The sequence below is a fragment of the Mus caroli genome, unplaced genomic scaffold (assembly GCF_978045245.1).
Source record: "Mus caroli unplaced genomic scaffold, Mus_caroli_1 scaffold_1, whole genome shotgun sequence".
NCBI lineage: Eukaryota > Metazoa > Chordata > Mammalia > Rodentia > Muridae > Mus > Mus caroli.
The window spans coordinates 22,168,200-22,187,728 of record NW_028227256.1 but is presented as its reverse complement, the minus strand read 5'-3'; the positions used below and the strand labels follow the sequence as shown (position 1 = coordinate 22,187,728).

The following is a 19,529-nucleotide window of genomic DNA, read 5'->3' as shown; positions in this document are numbered from 1 at the left end:
AAAGTTGTATTTTCTTTTCTTTCTTTCTTTTTTTTTTTTACAGTAGGCTTTTCTTGTGTTCTGTATTAAATGCCTCTGTCATATCTACTTGAAATCAAGGAACTTAGCACAGCCATTTATATACTGAATGAATTTTCTTAGAGTAGAGAATATTTTCTTTTCAGGGAATCTGTTCAATATTAATAATAAAATAGTCAAGTAACTTTTCTAAACAATAACAGAAAGAATTAAGAAGGAGGGAACCAGAGCAGTGGACTTCACATCTTGTGGTAATAACAGGACAGACAGACAGACAGATGACGTGACGCAGGGGCATTTATTAGAGGATGTGGGCAATTCAACTGCTGTTGCATCACTACGCAGACATAATTTGATCAATCTATAATTTCCTTAATGACAAAGAAACCTTTTAGTTTACATTGCAAGAACTCAGTCGAGAATCTAGAGCGTATGTCTTCCACATTTCATTAATTTATGTACAGGTCACATAAGCTCAGGAAAAAAATAGATTTTTCTGGATATTTCACTCTATGCCATTCCTGTCCATGGTATGTCATAGTTGCCCAATTTGCTTATTGTAAAGTATGTGTAAGCATTTTAGTTCGCTACAAGTCTCAAATAAAGACAATTAAGTATTTGGAACCTTGGTTTAAATTTATCAGAAAATCTCATACTTCAGTCATGTTTGGGGGATTAATATACTTGTTATCCTGGGTACTTACCAAAAGTATTATTATTTTTTTTAGTAATCTTTGGTTATTCAATTTTGTCTCAGAGCCCAATGAAAAAGTACCCTTACATTGCAAAATAGCTACATCCATGCTCAAGGCACACTTATCTCCTGTGGTAAATGAAATAATAAATGATGGATACATGCCTTTTAATAGTGATGTGTTTACGCTTAACAAGAAAAAGATTCAAGTGTAGGTTTACAGCAGTCATGGTCATTCCTGCTTATTGTCAGATCAACCTGTGAAGCTTTAAAAAGGTCAGGTTTCTGGGTCCCTTTAATCAGAGTCTTTGGAGATGAGTGAAGATAAATCTGTGTAGCCATGAGAAAACTAGGCCAGGCCCTACACTAAGAACAAGACATGGCAAGCTCATAGAACCATTCACAGAGTAAACTACACATGTTATTACAAGTTGGTGTACACGTGCATTTGTGACCCAAATCCTGGGTTTGTTATATCAGTGAGGTGAGCAATTTACAACCTAACTGCAAAACCTTAATTTTTTTTCTTGAGATCTGCTGATCAATGTATGATGTATTTCAGGATTATTATCGCATCTAAGAACTGTTTACCAATGAGTGCACCCATTTAAAAGAAATCAAGCATTCTCTCATCTACCACTTATTATACAGCTCCATTATAACATTAACTGAGAAATGTCCAGCACAAACATTGTCTAGACATAAATACTATGTGGGAATTGAATATAGAAGTACACAACAGAAAATTATTTCAAGGTGTTTTGAAGTTCGATTCAAGTAATTTAATTACATGGTTTATATATTCATAAACACATAATGTTTCAGGGAACAATTTTGCAAGGGAAATCTATGGAAAGTCTCTCATTTTGCTTCCATAAAACAATAGATAAGATCTATATTATTTGAATATGAATTCACCTGCAGAATGTCTTAGGGAAACATAGGCTGTTAAATGTTGCATGGTTGAAGCTTCTTACTTTCAACTTAATTAGTATGATAAATATATTTTATTACTGCAGAAGCCAAGTGTCTTTATGATTAGATATTCTTTCATCAAGTTCTATCAGCACCTATGTTCAGATCACCTTATAGTTGGAACAAATGCGGTGCTATAAAAATTTCAAAATAAGAATCTGTAGAGATACATCGCTCACATTTGAATACATATATGACATGGACCTTACTTTCTTAGACTTCCTGCCATAAATGTTAATATTTTTAGAGGTCTTCCTGACATGTGAAACTTCTTCAGATGACAATACAAATCTTTTAAACTAGGAGTCCCCATATGTTTATTTACCATAGATCTGAATAAAGGGTTATAACCCTATGTCTATGCAAGTGCATACATCTATTTAACCCAATGTGTTAGTCTGTTGTAGTTTACAGATGCAGGGGCATCTGTGATATACCTGATGGAAACAGACTTTGCATGCTCCCAAGGCCCACATTGTTAGCAGGTGAATGTTGCAGAGGTGATACATGGTGTAATTGCATCTGTAAAATGATCTAGAATGTTCATCCTTGATAAATATACTCTTTCTGCATGAAATCGTATTTTAAAACTAACTTGCAGCTGCAACTTTTTTTGGTGACAATTCAATATTTTTGTTCTTTTTTTGTGGGTGTTCTGTTTGTTTGCAGTCAGATGAGTGAGCCTCATAGCGGTCTGACGCTCAAATGTGCCAAGTGTGGAGTAGTTTCTACAACAGCTTTGTCAGCCACCACCGCCAGTAACGCCATGTTAGTCTCAAAAATTTACATCTTCTTTGTTACAAATCTTTACCGTGCATGTGAGAAAATGCTATGATGGAAAAAATTGTGTTTGCTAATATTTGAGTATTTTCAATTGAGAACTCCCTTTATAATGATTGTGGGCCAGTCCATAAATGATAAGTAAAATTCTCAAGGGTTATCTGCTCTGTGGTTTCCAAGTTAATGGTCTTGGGGCCACACACAAGAATGCTTTGTGGGAGAGTGAGAGGGGGAGGGGGTGGCTATGGCCTGGATTGTGACATGCAACTACATCATGTCGCTTTCTTTTCCCTTTCAACAGGGCCTCTCTTTGGAGCTCCTGTGTGGTGCTGCCGCTTCTGGCTCTGACATGGATGTCTGCAGTTCTGGCCATGACCGATAAACGCTCCATATTGTTTCAGATACTTTTTGCCGTGTTTGATTCATTACAAGGCTTTGTGATAGTCATGGTCCACTGCATTCTTCGGAGAGAGGTGAGACATAGATTTTCTCTGAAAAACGAGATAAGGAAAAGAGGGAAGGTGTATCATAATTAACCAACAAGATCTTCAATTGTAATCTTAGTCTTCAGACTAAGTTCATCTTCTCCACTGACAATGGCTTAAGATTCAAAGCAGAAAAGGAGCATTAAGGCAAAATTCCTGAGGCTTCGACACACTGTACAGTGCTAGGTTGAAATACATGGGTTTGTAGAAGGAAACCCACATCCAGAGGTGCCAGAAAGACCAGACTCAAGACAGAGGAGTGAGCCAGGGATGCTGGAGAAGCAAGAGGGAGACAGAGTAAGGTAGGCATCCCTTAAATGGCACTGGTCATAGGCATCCCATGCTATTGCTGGCCTCCCCCACATTGATGTGGCTGTGCATAACAGATCCTCAGTCCTATCATTAACTAGTCTTACTTTACATGCGAATATATTGCATCTTAAAGCAACTAAACAGGAATGACTTAGATTTAGACGTTTATGTAAACAACTACAGTTCTTGCCTATGGCAAGACACTACAGGTAGTAGTAGTCCATAAGTAGCCTATGCCTGCAGTCTCAGCACACCCCTGGATCCCAGTTCAAGGTTATTCCCAATAAAAGGAGGAAGAAGACTCCTTGCCACTATAGATACTCATGTAAGACAATGAAAGACTGCAGCTGTGTGCTGCCAAGGGATAAAATATTGTTTTCCAACCAGGGTGAAAATGATTCTGAGTGCTTGCAAGCACTGACACAGTATTTACAGGTTTCTGAGTCACTGCACTGTTTACTGTGGGGATGAGTGAGGAACCATTGAACACGCTGACACTATGCCAGGGGAGTGATTTTGAGAAGAATCGACTGCTCGCATCAGCTAGCTTGTCTGAGTAGTTTATTGTGCTGTACAAATCACAAAATGTGTGTATCTGAGCACACACCCCATTGTTTTACAAGGATGTATGAAGGTAGCAAGAGGCCTTAACCGGATTTATTGGGTAGGAAGAACTGTATTTCTGCCTTATTTCGGGAAGGCACAGATGTCATCAGTAAACTCACAGGTGTATTCTAAGAATATTCTAGGATGGGAACCCATGAAAACAGATGAAGTGTGACTTCATCTTGCAAGGGGAAGATATTTCACTGCTTCAAAATCTAAAGTAGTTTACAACTGTAAAGCCTTATTCACCTTTTTTTAATACCTAAAATATCACTCCTAAAATCTCCCAAATATCAAGTTCTTTATATAGAAAAGTAATAAAGGTTAAAAAGAAATTGAATGATAATTTAGATTATATTCTTTTCCAATTATGACTATCTTGTGGATCATCTGTATTAACACTCCTCTAATAATTTTAACAGAATTCTTCTAAATTAATAGGCACAGAGCCATTTCAACTGACAATTAAGGATGGGCTATTGCTGGCTTTAAGCGAGGTACAAGAAATATGTGCATTCAATTTTCAGAAGAAATTAATACCCTAGTTATTAAGGAATAGACAAGTACTTTACATTTATTCTCTCTTTTCTTAAAGACATAGTCTCACGTAGCCTATGCTAACTTCCAACTTAGTAGTTGTAGTAGTGTAGTGCTAGAGATTGAACCCAGGGCTTTGTGCATGCTAGGAAAGCATTCAGTCCCTGGAGCTACATCCCCAGCCCATATCTCTTTTTAGGTGGTGTTAGGCTATGCTCAAAAATAAATAGAATTCTAAGTGACAGATATTATGATGGCTCATTATCAAATTTTTGCTACTTGCTGGGAGAAAAATATTTGGCAGAAAAATCTTTGAGACCCATCAAAACTTTCAGTGCTTTCTAATCAGACTATTAACTGTCAAAAACTCGATTTAAGTGCAATTAAGTCAAATCATAAAATAAATGCTTCTACTAAGTAAGATATCTGTAAATACATGTTTTCTCTATCATAGGAACAAAAGCACAGCCATTTCCTCTGATACTGTTCAGTGGAAAATTAAAACTGAGTAACTATATTACAGATAAATTCACTGTGAATTGTTGTAGCATTCTTTCTTTCCTATCACTACAATGAACATATTTCTTGCAGTTTTATCTCTTTCCTTGGTCATTGAACGGTACAAATAGTCTGTAAACTTGCTAAAATACATATATTTTCAATGAGTGATCTTCAGAAATCTTCAGAATTCCTAAGAAAAATTTTGTTATTAAAGGGCTGAGAATTTTTAAAACATTTATTACTTAAAGTATATTATACATTACATGGAATACATCATAGCACAATTCCTTGAAAGCAAATAGTCTTTCAAATCTACTTGTGTATTTATAGACATTGGCAGGGGGTTGGGCTTGTATTGTGACCATGTTGCCCTAACACCGAATATAGTATATGAGAAAAGAAACACTCTCCCAGATACTCTGTCCACCCTGTCAATACATTGCCTTAAAATATGTAAATGTAGACTTCAAAGTGTGTATGAAATACTGAGTTATAATGTGTAGCTTTTAAATTCTTTATTTACAATTTGTTACTGATAATCCCCAGGAGACCTAGGAATAGAGTTTGTCTTTATTTCTTCTCACCTCTGTGCTTCTCTGCTATTTTATTCAGAATAATTTCATATAATTTATATGGATTTTTTCTTTCTTGAAAATTTGCAACCAATGTTAAAAAATATTTTTTCTGTATAGACCGAATACATACATATTCTTATTCCTGTCTATATTTTACACACTAACACAATTTGGGGTTGTTGTTTGTTTGTCTCTTTTGTTTTGGTTTGTTTTGTTTTAGTTATTGCTCTTCTTACTCATATTGAGTTGGAACATCTTTGTAGTTCTTTACAAAGATAACCTTCTACTTTAAGGAGGAATGAAAGACCATAATTATGACATTTAGAACATAGTACACAGAAGATTATTTTAGGTGTGGTTTTGCTTTTGGTGATCTCAATTCTCAAAGAAAAAGAATGTCTAATCTTGTAGGAAGGGAGAGATGATTGCACTGGTGCTAACAGTTCAACTTCTATGTGTTTGTATGGGTGTGGTACATGCTAATGTGCAAGGGTACTGTCTGTGTGTTCAGATGTGGACCAAAGCAGGACTTCAGTCCTCTGGCATTCTCTGCCTCACTGCCTTGAGACAGACTCCCTCGATAAAGCAAAAGCTCCCTCTTTGGTTAGATAAACTGGCAAATCAGCTCTAGGGAATCCTTCTGTCTCTGCTCCCTCCTCTTCCACAAGCAGATCACAGGTTTAGAGCTGTGTTGGTTCTTTTACATGGGCACTAGGAATTCAAACTCAGTTCCTTGTGCTTACAAAGCAAATAGTGACCCACTGAGCCATCTATTTATCTTTATAAAAAGAAAACTGGCTATCTAAATATCTGCCCTTGATCTTTAGACCTGGCAAACAGTATTGAATACCATTTTTTGCTTAACATTATAGTTGCTTCTTCTAAAATACCTTTGTTTTTCTGAGTCGTTTGAGCAAATGTATCTAAGCAAAACAGAAGACAAAACAAAACAAAAAGAGATTGAAGAAAAATGTTTTAAAATATTTAGGTATCTTATTGATCACAAAATAATATGTACAGCCCAATCACTAATGTTTTCTACCTAATCAAATTGTATCTAGTAGAACAAACAGATATTTCCTGCTTTTGCTGATTAGAATTCATTTGGATTGAACAGATAAGAACACATACTATTTACTATTCTCCTCATTGCTATGGAAATGAAACTACACAAGAGTTATGAAACCTTTGAAATAGTTCCCGTTGCTAGGAAACCACTTTCTTGGTCCCTGCACATTCTTCTCATCTCTGTCTCTGGCTGTGCCAGACTCTAAGACAATCTTACAGCTTGATGTCAGATGGGGAAAATAACAAGCTTGTGCTACAAAATAAGCTACAATAAAACCCTGCCGCTAAGTAGAAGAAAAAAGGATGCTTAAAATTTGAGCCCTATATGGATGATCTTGTCGTGCCTGTGTATACATCCTGTGGCTGTTCCACAATATTAATGTCAGAGCCTGGGTTCTCTTCTCTCTCCCAAGCTCTAGCATGAAAGCCAGACTGTACCAACTAAGGCCTCAAATATTCATTCAACCCTGTGAAGCAATTTTTCAGGAAAAAATTTAAAATGAACATGAATAGTGTGGCTCCCTCCCTCCCTCCCTCCCTCCCTCCCTCTTCTCTCTTTCCCTCATATCAGAGTTCTAGTTAGAGCATTAGGTGGCCTTGGTTACAGTTACTTGGTCCAAATGGTATCTGAAAATGGTGAATGTATTTTATAGCATTAGTAAGTAGCCAAATGTGGAGAGGATTCAGGGCTTGATTGGAACAATTTTCTTGGAAGGCAGACACTTAGCACATAGATTAGGAGACAACTGAATCATGTACTAGCACGGTCCTGCTTCTCAGACCGGATGGAAAATGCCAAAAGAAAATCACTTAAAGATTTCATTGTTTTGTTTTGTTTTTAGTAAAACAAAGCATGTGCCTTAAAGTAGGAGAATGACAAGAAGCAACAAAATAAACCTTGGCAGGAAGCGTGGAATTGACACAGCCTAGGAGACCATGCTGTTAGTCCTACCACCATCTCACCCCACTTTGCATCCAGCTTCTTGGGCCAGGATGTGTGAATTTTGCAGCTTCTAGGTTAGGCTTTCCCAGGATGCCCCAATCCCAATTATACAGGGAACATCTGCATCCTTCTCAGTCTTCATCCGTTTGTCTGTCCAGATGCACAAGAGGTTAACGAAGCTATGAAATCTGGCTGAAGAGGAGGCTTCAGTGAACAAGTTCACACATAGGGAGCCTAAAACACAACTTGATACTCTGCCATGCCTGCCAGGGTGCACCCAACTGTGATTTATGGTTCCTCTAAATTCCTCCAGTCACATTTCCTTCCAGCTGCCCCCGACTTTGGGGATCAGCATCATGCCGCTGTGTCCGGTGAGCAGAGGCTCTGGACACTGGCAGCTTGACAGGCAGCTCCCACTTCCCTCCTCTTGGATCCTCAAGTTCTCGCCTTCCAGCTCTGTTATACTAGTATAGGGAGCCAATGTGTTCTGACTAAAGGGATAAGATGAAAACATATCTAGTTATTCCCTTTTTAAATGTCTTTTTTTTTTAAAATTTCCATTCATTCTTTGGCTTGAACAAGTTCAATCTTTGTTCAGCACATTTGAAAAGATAGAACCAGAGTGATGGTGTCCTGGAATGAGGAGGAGTTTTAGGCAAGAGACAAGGTTTTATCTTCAAGTCTGTCACCTGTCGCGATCTAAGCATGAGCTTGCTCTTCTATGCATCACCGCAAACCTGTCTGCCTCAGAGGCTATGGTTCCAGGCTGGAATGAGAGAGAGCCTTCTGTGAAGGTGTAAGCCATGGTTTCTAGCATCTCTTCTCTCCACCCCTCACATTTGCACACGAAAGGAACGCTGCTACAGTTTTCAGACCTTGTGTTTGAAAGATCATCTAAAGAAGTTTCCATGTGCCCCAAAGAGGGACATTAAAAAACTAATTTGTAGGTCAAAAGCATAGAAATTTCAGTTAGCAGTTGGTATATCCCCCAGCACTACGGAAACCCAGTAAAAGTCTATCAGGGCTGGAATCTGAGAATGTACTCTGAGCCTGGCATCGCATAGCAGACAACAAAACTTCCTTTTTGTTTGCTTGTTTTATTTCATTAGGAGAAAGTCCAGTAATTATTTTTTAAATGTGAAATACTTTGTATTACTTAAGTCAATTGCATAGTGTTGATAAAAACTGAGACATTTATTCATTAATGATTAAATGTAAAATAGAATATTATGTTGAAAATATCTGTGCCATTTTTTCAAGAATGAAACAATAGATGTGACTGTAGACGTAAGACTTAAGAAAACACATAGAATATATATATATATATATATATATATATATATATATATATATATGTGTGTGTGTGTGTGTGTGTGTGTGTGTGTGTGTGTGAGAGAGAGTGTGTGTGTACCCACAAAAATAATAACAAATTAGTACAAGGTTAAAACTTGACTTAAAATGATCTTGGGAGTTCACAAGAATCCATGAAGAGTAGCTCGAGGTAACACTGTCTTATTTTTTAAGAGGTGAAGATTTGGTCTGAGCAGTTGAGCAGCTAAATTCAGAGCCTGTTTCAAACTGTGCAAGTCTTCCCTGTGAGGCTTGTGGGGTTTGTAACACGGCCAATGGTGCTGGATGCTCCTCCCCTGCAACTTCTAAATCTGGCATGGACTTTGCACAGTGACTCTCTGCCAGCTGTCTCTGGAGTGAAGACCAATTGAGAAGTCCTCAGCTTGCTGCTGCTGAGAAAACCCAAATGCTGCACTCTGTGAGGGAGAGACAGGAGGAAGACATTCCCCTGCAAACTGTTAAGAACTAAGATTTCATCCAGGAGAAAGACTAATTCCTTTCTAGGCACTTTTCTCCAACATAATATTCTTATTGATTATTTAGAAAATTCACATCATGTACACTCACTTCTCAGTGTTCCCAGGTCCTTCTCCCACCCTTGTGGACCCCCTCCCCCCAAAAGAAAAAGAACACACACACAGACACACATGCATGCATTTTGTGTTTCCCATATACTCACTTGAGCATGGTCAAACTCTAAGTAGCCAGCCCTTACAAGGAAACTGAGTCCTTCCCTATCTGCAACCCTTGATTGTGGAGAGCTAGCATCTTTATCATGTTTTTACCACAACCATCTTTGAGAGTTTTCTTTTCAGACTGTCACTCTATTAAGGGGTGGAGATGAGGCTAAGGCTTGTCACAGAAGACTTCTATGTCCTTTTTCAACTGTGAGTCTCCAGTCACTGCAAAAGGAGCAGCCCCTAGCTGTGGTTTGAAACTTAAATACACACAGTGCTGATAGCTGTCACTGTATTCTTAAAGATGTCTCTGTCTAGCTCCTTTTCTTGATTTCACTACAGACTATCAGACTCCCTTAACGTCCCCTAAATATTTTAAAGTTAGTTATATCTCTGCTCCTTGCTATTTTATCTTACATTTAGGCCTGTCTGATCATCACTTAGAATGACAGACCTATTTCAGAATATTTCAAAGAGAAGACATTTTATAATCTAGATAAGAAGTGTGACATAATTAATGTTAAATATTTCATTGTTCCCCCACGGATTCATTTAAAAATTGGGTTTACTAGCTTCCAAAGAGGGTTTGAAATTTAATTTCACAGGAGCTCAGATTTGTAATGATAATATCTAATAATAAACTTTAAATAAAACTGTTAAGTAAGAAATTGGTTTTCATTAATAGTAAACCAAGGACATTTACTGCCTAGCCTTATAAATATAACATTGACATAGGAAATTCAGGGGGACTTTAATTTTAGTATGGCGTAGAATGACCTATTTGTTTTCTCTTTGCTATTTATTTTTATGTTTCTCTAGAACTTGAATTTCAAACAATTTCTGTTTTTCATGGGTACAATTTATATTAATTCACTAAGGATATAACCCCCTGTTTACCTGCTAGAAAGTTCAATTATCAAAATGTTTGCACGTGACTAGAACCTTGTTCAGATACTATCTTCCCTTAAGCTCCTCTGTGGTAAGGAGATGAGCCCTGTGCATCTTGTCTCATCATTTCCTCCCACAGTGTTGAGCAAATATTTAATGCCAATCCATTTAGATAGCCTCCATGTGTTTTTAGATTTAAAAAAAAGCAAATAAAGCATTTGGAATCAAATGAAATTTCCCCTGGAAATCCTTATGAATGAGAATTCTCCACTAAAAATGTCTTAGAATCTAATTCTTTAAAACCTTAAAATGACCTTAAACACAGTGGAAAATTTGGGTGTTTTTCTGTCTTCTACTTCTGTCAGATTACATTGACTGATAAAGCTGACGTCACTCTCCAGGGTAGACTTGCCCTTAGTCCACTGTCATGTTTGGAAGTTTTTCAGTTAAAGTATTGATTTTTATGTGGTCTAAGTGTATGTTTTGTGAGAGAGAGAGAGAGAGAGAGAGAGAGAGAGAGAGAGAGAGAGAGAGAGAGAGAGAGATTTCTTTCGTAACTCTGTCAATCCACCAGATGATAATTTGGAAGAGAAATTGACAGATTTTGCTTTTCCTTATTTTAATGTCAGCCACTAAATCTTTGACAACTATTTGACCATGGCTTTGAAATAAAGAACACTTAGTGAGGACCAGTGAAATTGGTGCTTAATATTGCTACTGTCAGTGGAGACACACAGCCCTCTCCCTTTGAAGAAGATAAGAAACAGTTTATTCTAGAGCCAAATATAACTGACCAGGGACCAGAAACACATATTTATGTCAGCCAAAATCTCATGTTTCAACATGGTAACCCTTTGATGATGTTCTTATCATAACAAAATATAGTTATCAATCAAAGCTCCTCCCAAATAGAAACATCAAGAAGACAGTGATAATGAAATAGGGGGATTCCCTGATACAGTTGACACGAGGACCTTCATTCCCACTGCAGTGCTTTATATTTTGTGTATGCTGGTATTTAGAAACAGCTTTGAAGGAAATCTTCTCTTAACAAACTCCCAAAAGGCAATGATCCTAATGTTTATTTTCCTTTATAAATTGTTCTTTAATTGTTTTAATTTGTCCTACTATTTATTTTCCTTCATAAGTTGTTCTTTAATTGTTGTTACACCTTGTAAAAACAGATTTTTAGCATAGACCTGCTTTTCTGACAATGGCTTATAGGATTTTTTTAAAAGAAAACAATAATTCATTTAGCTCATTCAGACTTATGAATAAGCGAAAAATAATGAGAACCCGGCAAACACTGAACTCATTGCCAATTTTCTATTGTTGTTGTGTCCTTTTATAATCTACAATGACTCCTTGATCTAAAAAGGAATTTCCCAGAGATATTTAGGATGAGAGAGTCATTGCTCCGTCCCAGGCTTGTCTGCTTCGCTGAGAGAAACTGGATGATTCACTTCTCCTGTTCATCTGGGTCTTCGGAAAAAGGAATCAGAATAGATTTCAGGGCAGCTGGACTCTCATTGTGTTGAGCCAAGGAAATGTATCTGGGAACTGATCATTCTTTTGGAAGAATCTGAGATTAGCAATATTAGCATCATAGAATAGAAGTGATCAGAAGACACCTGCTCTCAGTCCCACTTCACAGAAATTGGCTGCACCACAAGGCAAGGAAACCTAGGTAGGGAGAAGGCATGGGGCAGATCTCATCATCGGGCTGGCAGGGTAGTTTGTGGTAGAGACCACTCAGGTCCATATCCCAGATCCTAATTGCAATTTGGGGAGAGTATTGATGACTCAAAACTATCTAGGAGGGAGACAAAAAGACAAATTCATGGACCCAGGTCTTGATCCGTTCTGTTCTGTCTGGTTTACATTTGCTTGTTCCCTGGCCAACATTTGTGTTATACGCATCTCACAGCCAAACTGACACAGGAGGTTATAGAGCTGTGCTTTTTAAAAGCATAGATCCATACGTGCCTACCCTGTCGTCTCTATAATAATGCTTCCCTATAGGGAAAACACAACATCATCTATGATTTTGATAACAATAGAACAGATTGTAGTAGATGAGAAGGAGACTATCAAACACAAGAAGTCAGACGAAGGATTAAAAAAAATGACCTGACCATTGATTTTGGATAATTAGCCACCTATGAACAAATTTACCAAGAACTTATGATAGAGGCCTAAGGGGCCACTGGAAGAAGGATGTGCGTTCTGATGCTGAAGTGTCATGGGAAAAGAAAACAATCAGTGCTCTTTGCCTTTATTGAAATTGTGTAGTACCACAATTAAAGTAGAGTTCTCAGAAATCTCTTATGCTATGTTCATGCTGCATCCAGAACCACATAGGATGTTAAGGAAGGACTGATCTATATAACCAATTCCAAGCTAGCCAGGGATAGATAATGAGGCCTATCTCAAAAACAAACAGGTAAACCAACAGGTAACAAAGTGAGTCTTCTACCATACCAGCAAAGGGAGTGTTTCCTCATAATTGATGACCAATATGGACAGTCTCTAGTTATTATTGAGAAAAAAATGAAAATTAATGTTTTTTTTCCTCCCCACAGGTTCAAGATGCATTTAGATGCCGGTTGAGAAACTGCCAGGATCCAATCAATGCTGATTCTTCAAGTTCTTTTCCTAATGGACATGCTCAAATCATGGTGAGCTTTTATTTTCCTTCTGGTTGATAAATAAAGTCATGGTTTCTCAAGAATATATATAATAAACTCCTTGTTAATAAAATAGTATAAAGTTACAAGTTCTCTTTAGGTCATTATGGCTAATACTTTGGGAACTGGAGAGGTGACTTAGTGCTGAAAAGTCCTTGTTGCCTTTTCAAAGTTTCCAGCACCTGTATCCACAGCTCATGATTGCTTATAACTCTTGCTCCAAGGATTTAATGCCCTCCTCTGGCTTCCTGTGTTCCCCCCATGCCTGGATGGGGACTCACACACACACACACACACACACTTAATAAAACAAACTTTTGAATTCAGCAAAGACTTGGTATTTTGTTGACCAGTGATTGTTCTTCTTGGATTGCCTTGGAATCAAGGGTCTGCTGTTGGTACCGATGAGTGTTTAGAATGGTGTCTCAGACAACAGTGAGGAGTATTTTCACCTAGTCTAGTATTCAAGATAATGATTTTTACCCAGAAGCACTATGGGCTTTCACATTTAGTGTTTTTTGTTTTGTTCTGTGTGTGTGTGTGTGTGTGTTGTGCCTTTTCTCTTTCTCTCTCTTTTTAGTAATTTTTAATAGTTTTATAAAACAGGTTTTGATTATGCTTCCTACCACAACTTGAACGTACTTGAATATTAGAGTCCACAGAGAAGCTGCAACTTAGATTTGTTAAATATGTATATGTACAGGTGGCCCCAAGTAATGGTGTTTTCCCTATATAGCCTAAAGAAAGCACCAGGGGAATAAAACACAAGGAAAGGGCACCTTCCCAGTGACAGGTCCAGATTGTACATGAGTCCAGAGTACCACTGGGGTCACTGCTGCTGTAGGCACAAGTACACTGTCAAACTTTACAAATGAGATAAAATTGCTATCATCAAAACAGAAATAGGAGTTGGGAGTTGCTGTGCATGCCTGGAATGTCAGCACTGTGAGGCAGAGCCAAGAGGAACCCCAGTTCAAGAGCACACTGTGAACTACATATCATGAACTCATCTCAAAACAAAACAGAACATCAGACAGCCAAACAACACCAACAGAACCAAGACCGAATAGGAATGAGTTTTCTGATGCATAACTGACCTAGTATTAACATTTCTTTTTTTTTTAATTTATTTTTTTATTAGGTATTTTCCTCGTTTACATTTTCAATGCTATCCCAAAAGTCCCCCATACCCACCCCCCCAAATCCCCTACCCACCCACTCCCCCTTTTTGGCCCTGGGGTTCCCCTGTACTGGGGCATATAAAGTTTGCAAGTCCAATGGGCCTCTCTTTCCAGTGATGGCCGACTAGGCCATCTTTTGATACATATGCAGCTAGAGACAAGAGCTCCGGGGTACTGGTTACTTCATATTGTTGTTCCACCTATAGGGTTGCAGTTCCCTTTAGCTCCTTGGGTAATTTCTCTAGCTCCTCCATTGGGGGCCCTGTGATCCATCCAATAGCTGACTGTGATCATCCACTTCTGTGTTTGCTAGGCCCCGGCATAGTCTCACAAGAGACAGCTATATCTGGGTCCTTTCAGCAAAATCTTGCTAGTGTATGCAATGGTGTCAGCGTTTGGAAGCTGATTATGGGATGGATCCCTGCATGTGGCAATCACTAGATGGTCCATCTTTTCATCACAGCTCCAAATTTTGTCTCTGTAACTCCTTCCATGGGTGTTTTGTTCCCATTTCTAAGAAGGGGCAAAGTGTCCACACTTTGGTCTTCGTTCTTCTTGAATTTCATGCGTTTAGCAAATTGTACCTTATATCTTGGGTATCCTAAGTTTCTGGGCTAATATCCACTTATCAGTGAGTACATATTGTGTGAGTTCCTTTGTGATTGGGTTACCTCACTCAGGATGATGCCCTCCAGGTCCATCCATTTGCCTAGGAATTTCATAAATTCATTCTTTTTTAATACCTGAGTAGTACTCCATTGTGTAAATGTACCACATTTTCTGTATCCATTCCTCTGTTGAGGGGCATCTGGGTTCTTTCCAGCTTCTGGCTATTATAAATAAGGCTGCTATGAACATAGTGGAGCATGTGTCCTTCTTACCGGTTGGGACATCTTCTGGATATATGCCCAGGAGAGGTATTGAGGGATCCTCCGGTAGTACTATGTCCAATTTTCTGAGGAACCGCCAGACTGATTTCCAGAGTGGTTGTACAAGCTTGCAATCCCACCAACAATGGAGGAGTGTTCCTCTTTCTCCACATCCTTGCCAGCATCTGCTGTCACCTGAATTTTTGATCTTAGCCATTCTGACTGGAGTAAAGTGGAATCTCAGGGTTGTTTTGATTTGCATTTCCCTTTGGACTAGGAAACATAAAAAGCAGTATGTTAGCAGGTAAAGAATGAGAAATAGTAGCCAATTCCTTTAAAAAAATCAGCCCTAAAAATCTCTAAGGTGTTGATGGAGGGCTGACCAGATGATGCAGCAGATAGCAGCATGTGCAGTGCAAACCTGGTGACCTAAATTTGATCCCTGGGACCCATTTTAACTTAGAAGGAGACATCCAACCACACAGCGTTTTTCTCTGACCTCCACATGTGTGCTGCAGTATGTGTGTCTGTATATAACAACAATAATAATGCAATTTAAAATTAATATTAATAAGGACAAACATATGACTGACAGAAGTTGCTTACAACAGGTTAACTTGATTTTACCATTAAAAAAAAAAACAAACAGATGATTTGCTTAAAATAAGAACATGTGTGACAGTGGAATCGGCATCCAGAAGATTCTGGGCCATGCGAATAGTGGTTAATCTATCAGTTTTAATATCTGTGCCTGAGAGCATTCGGTCACAGTAGCAGAAATACGGTTCTGTAGAATTGTGACATTAGCAAAGCTGCATCATAGAATATTGTATTCAACACGCTGAAACTGAAAGCCTGAAATACAAAACTCAAAGACATTTATTTAAGGATTTTTCTAATAGTGTACCTTCTGGTTGCTTTATTAAAGTTAGGCTATTGCTTTCAAATTCTGGTCCTGTTTTATTTTGTTTTGTTTTTGAAGTACTACTAGGGCTTAAACCAAGATGCTGTGTGGCTTATGCAAACTTAGCCACTGAGTTATATAACCCTCACTTTTTCTTTTTCTTGATATAAGGCCTCATGTAGTTTAGCCTAGCCTCACTGTACAACCAAAGATGACCTTAAACTTAGGATTCTTCTTCTTTCACCAGACTACAAGTGTAAACTACCACTGCCATTTTTATTCAAAAATAAATAAAACTGGGGATTGAACTCAGGGCCACTGGCATGCTAGGCAAACATTCTCCCACCACCTTTAAACTTTTGAGATTGAGCCTGGTCTCCCAGACCTTGATGTCATTCTCAGGCTCAGATAGGCCTCAGATATGTACTCTTGTTTCATCTTCCTAAGTAGCAAGATTTACTGCTGGAACCACCAGTCCCAGCTAAAATTCTATCATTTCATATGGGGAATTATGTTACCATATCAAAATGATGTCATTTTCCATGTGTTTTATAGACCATTTTGTCTCTAGAAAATTCTAATTATTCCCTGAGAGTATTGTTTTGCACAAAAATATATATGGGACTAGCTATAAATGTATAACCTTCAGATAATTTGAATATTAAAACCATTTGCAATCTTCATTAAATGATGGTTGTATGCCTTATTATTTCTTGTTACAGACAGACTTTGAAAAGGACGTAGACATTGCTTGCCGATCAGGTAAGAGTATTTTGATCTTTAAGATATAATTTGTAGGGATGCGAGCTTATTTTGTGGGTTTTGATTTAAAAAAAAAACTGGGTTTTGAACATCCCACTCATGTGGGTGACTAGCAGCATCTTCCAGTGAGAATCACTCTAACATCAGGGAGCTATCTGTATAGAGGCGGGGGGAGAGAAAAGGAGTGAGAGATAAGAAAAAATAAAGGATGGATTATTGAGAGCACCATAGCAGCAGAAAGCACTAGACATGCCTTAAACTTCCATCTGTATGAAGAAGGGCAGTTGAAAGGCAAGTCACTATAGCCTCTCTGTTTATCATATATAAACTATGAATCACTAGACTGATGGACTACCAATGAGTGTGTGTGCGTGTGTGTGTGTGTGTGTGTGTGTGTGTGTGTGTGTGAATGCATGTGTGTTAATGTTCCCTGTCCTCTAGCCAGTAGCTAATTTTTCATTAGAGAAGAAAGAGGGCTTGTGAGTTTAAAAGAAAATCACATTTTCTATTTTGGATGTTTTTCTATTGTTGGGAAATAGTCTTCCAAATGCAGCAAAGTGTAGCACATTTTACATTTTACCTGTCATTCTCCACACTGTCTTCTTTCATAAAAAAAGTGAAAGATTATATATATGTATGTGCATATATATATTTCATCTGAGTATCCAAATATTTAAAACTAAATATCATCAATCTGAGTGTTTTTGTTTGTTTGTTTTGTCCTGTTTGGCTTTGCTTTCTGGGAGGGTATTTATTATTATTTATTTATTTATGCCTCTGGATTTAACAGCCTTGTATCATCATTCATTTCTAGTAGCATCTTCTAGGTCTAGTGCTGAAAATAGCCCCTAATTTGTCAATAAACTTAAATTATAGTGCACACATTATCTGCATTGCCATCCAGCTTTCGTCACTTCTGGCTAGTTACTTGTATTGATGTGCTCACATCTGATTTATATTTCAGTGCCAGCACCAACCTGTCATCTAAAACCCCTCAGATGTTTTATAGGTGCTGTCAGGATTCTCCTTCTAAGATTATGTAAAAGTTAGGCTTCTGGTATGTTTTCCTGGGTGAAAAAAAAATAAACCTCAGCATTTATCTCTGTTAGCTGTCATCTTAACTTCTTTCATGATAACATCAATTTGAGATTGTATAGCCATTGAATGTTTGATATAGAACCTTCTGTCTCTATCCCAACTATCTATAAAGGAGTTAAATGTCACGACAGTCTGCTGGGTTGGGAAAGGCACCCACCTCCTACCTTCCAGACTCCCCTATGTGTTGCTTTCAGATTCAACTCAGAACCATTAAAATCTATGCAAATGTCAAATCATATTTCTTGCCATAATCACAAGCACATCAGAGACTAATCCTGTATTCTTGAATTCAATCAAAACACTCTGGGTGGGGCATGGTCACAGCCCTTGTAAGCTAGAGGCTATTATTTGGCAACCCATAGTACACTTGTGAGAGAAACAGGAAATATCTTTTCCTATGGGGAAAAAAGACCCAAAAGCATGTGGCCAAGACATCATCTTGCTAGTGTTTAGTTGCATGAACCTGCCAGTTCAACAGATAGCTGGCAAAATAATTTGGCTTATCCATCCACTGTGATTTCTAAAACTTACAAGCCATGGCGTGTTTCCCCATTTATAGAGTATAATTTGGCTGTGTCGGGAGGCTTGAACTTATTTTAATAATTAGGTATCTGCTTAATACCTAATTGTCTATCTTCAGTTTAGCTTTCCTGCCTCTCTTCATGTACTCCTAAGAATTCTTGACTGGGAAGAATGAGAATGCTTTTGTCTTTTCCATAACAGACATTCATATCAAACCAATGCGTCTCAAAGTGTGGTACCCAAACAAGCAGTGTCAGATTCACCTGGAAATTCCTAGAAATGCAGTTTTTGAGGACCTACCTAGACCTTCTAGGCCAGAAACTGTGGTACTGGAACACAGTAACCAAGGTTGTTAGAAGCCATTCAAATTACTCTGATGCATAGCGAGGGCTGAAAATCTTCATGTCAGACCTTCTTCTCAGAGCTGCTGTTCCCAGCCCTTCAGCACACACAATGCCATCTTTTGTTCCGGTTTTCCCAGTCTGCACTGGAGTGGGGGTGGGGTGGGGGTGGGGTTAAGCCTTTTAAACACAGACCAGCACCAATGTATTATTCTGAAACAATTTAGAATATTTTTACTTTTCTGTTTTCATTTTGGCCAATGCTCTTTTTCAGCTGAGCTTGTCAGCAGCTTACTTCAGAGTTCTTCCAAGAGATTTCTGCATACTCAGTTAAATGTACTAAACTTTAAAGTCACAGTTCATGGGCTATGAGCAGTCTGCTCTGAACTTTGAAACTGCTTCAGGAGATGCTGGAGTATACATCCGCTTATTCTAGTTATTCAGGCTGCTTTCTCTGTGGCTTGATTTTCATTTTTTGTTTTGCTTTTCACAACTCTCAAAGGCACTGTTTCAGCATTGCTGTCATGTGTAGGAGGTCCACATTCAAGGCTTGTGTACATCTTAAGCAAATCAAAGATGCAGGCGTGTCTCTCACATACTGTGGACACTGCTTCATAAAAATAAATATGGTTCTTAAATATTTAATAAATGTAGATCATATTGTAAAAAGATGAATGTATCTTGCATCTGGATTATGAAACCAATACTCACTACCAAGGCTTCATTTGTAGTCCACAATCTATTAATAAAAGTGTG

The 19,529-nt window shown here is 38.0% G+C and overlaps 1 protein-coding gene across 2 annotated transcripts in view; it reads left to right on the top strand.

Annotated features, from left to right (window-relative positions):
* Adgrb3 (adhesion G protein-coupled receptor B3) overlaps positions 1–19,529 on the top strand; it is a 737,533-nt gene that overhangs the window by 691,358 nt on the left and 26,646 nt on the right. For both annotated transcript variants that reach the window (XM_029468446.2, XM_021163961.3), the window contains exons 24-27: positions 2,357–2,455; positions 2,769–2,940; positions 12,992–13,087; positions 16,773–16,812. In XM_029468446.2, the coding sequence (XP_029324306.1) occupies positions 2,357–2,455; positions 2,769–2,940; positions 12,992–13,087; positions 16,773–16,812 (407 nt within the window). The remainder of the gene's footprint in view (positions 1–2,356; positions 2,456–2,768; positions 2,941–12,991; positions 13,088–16,772; positions 16,813–19,529) is intronic.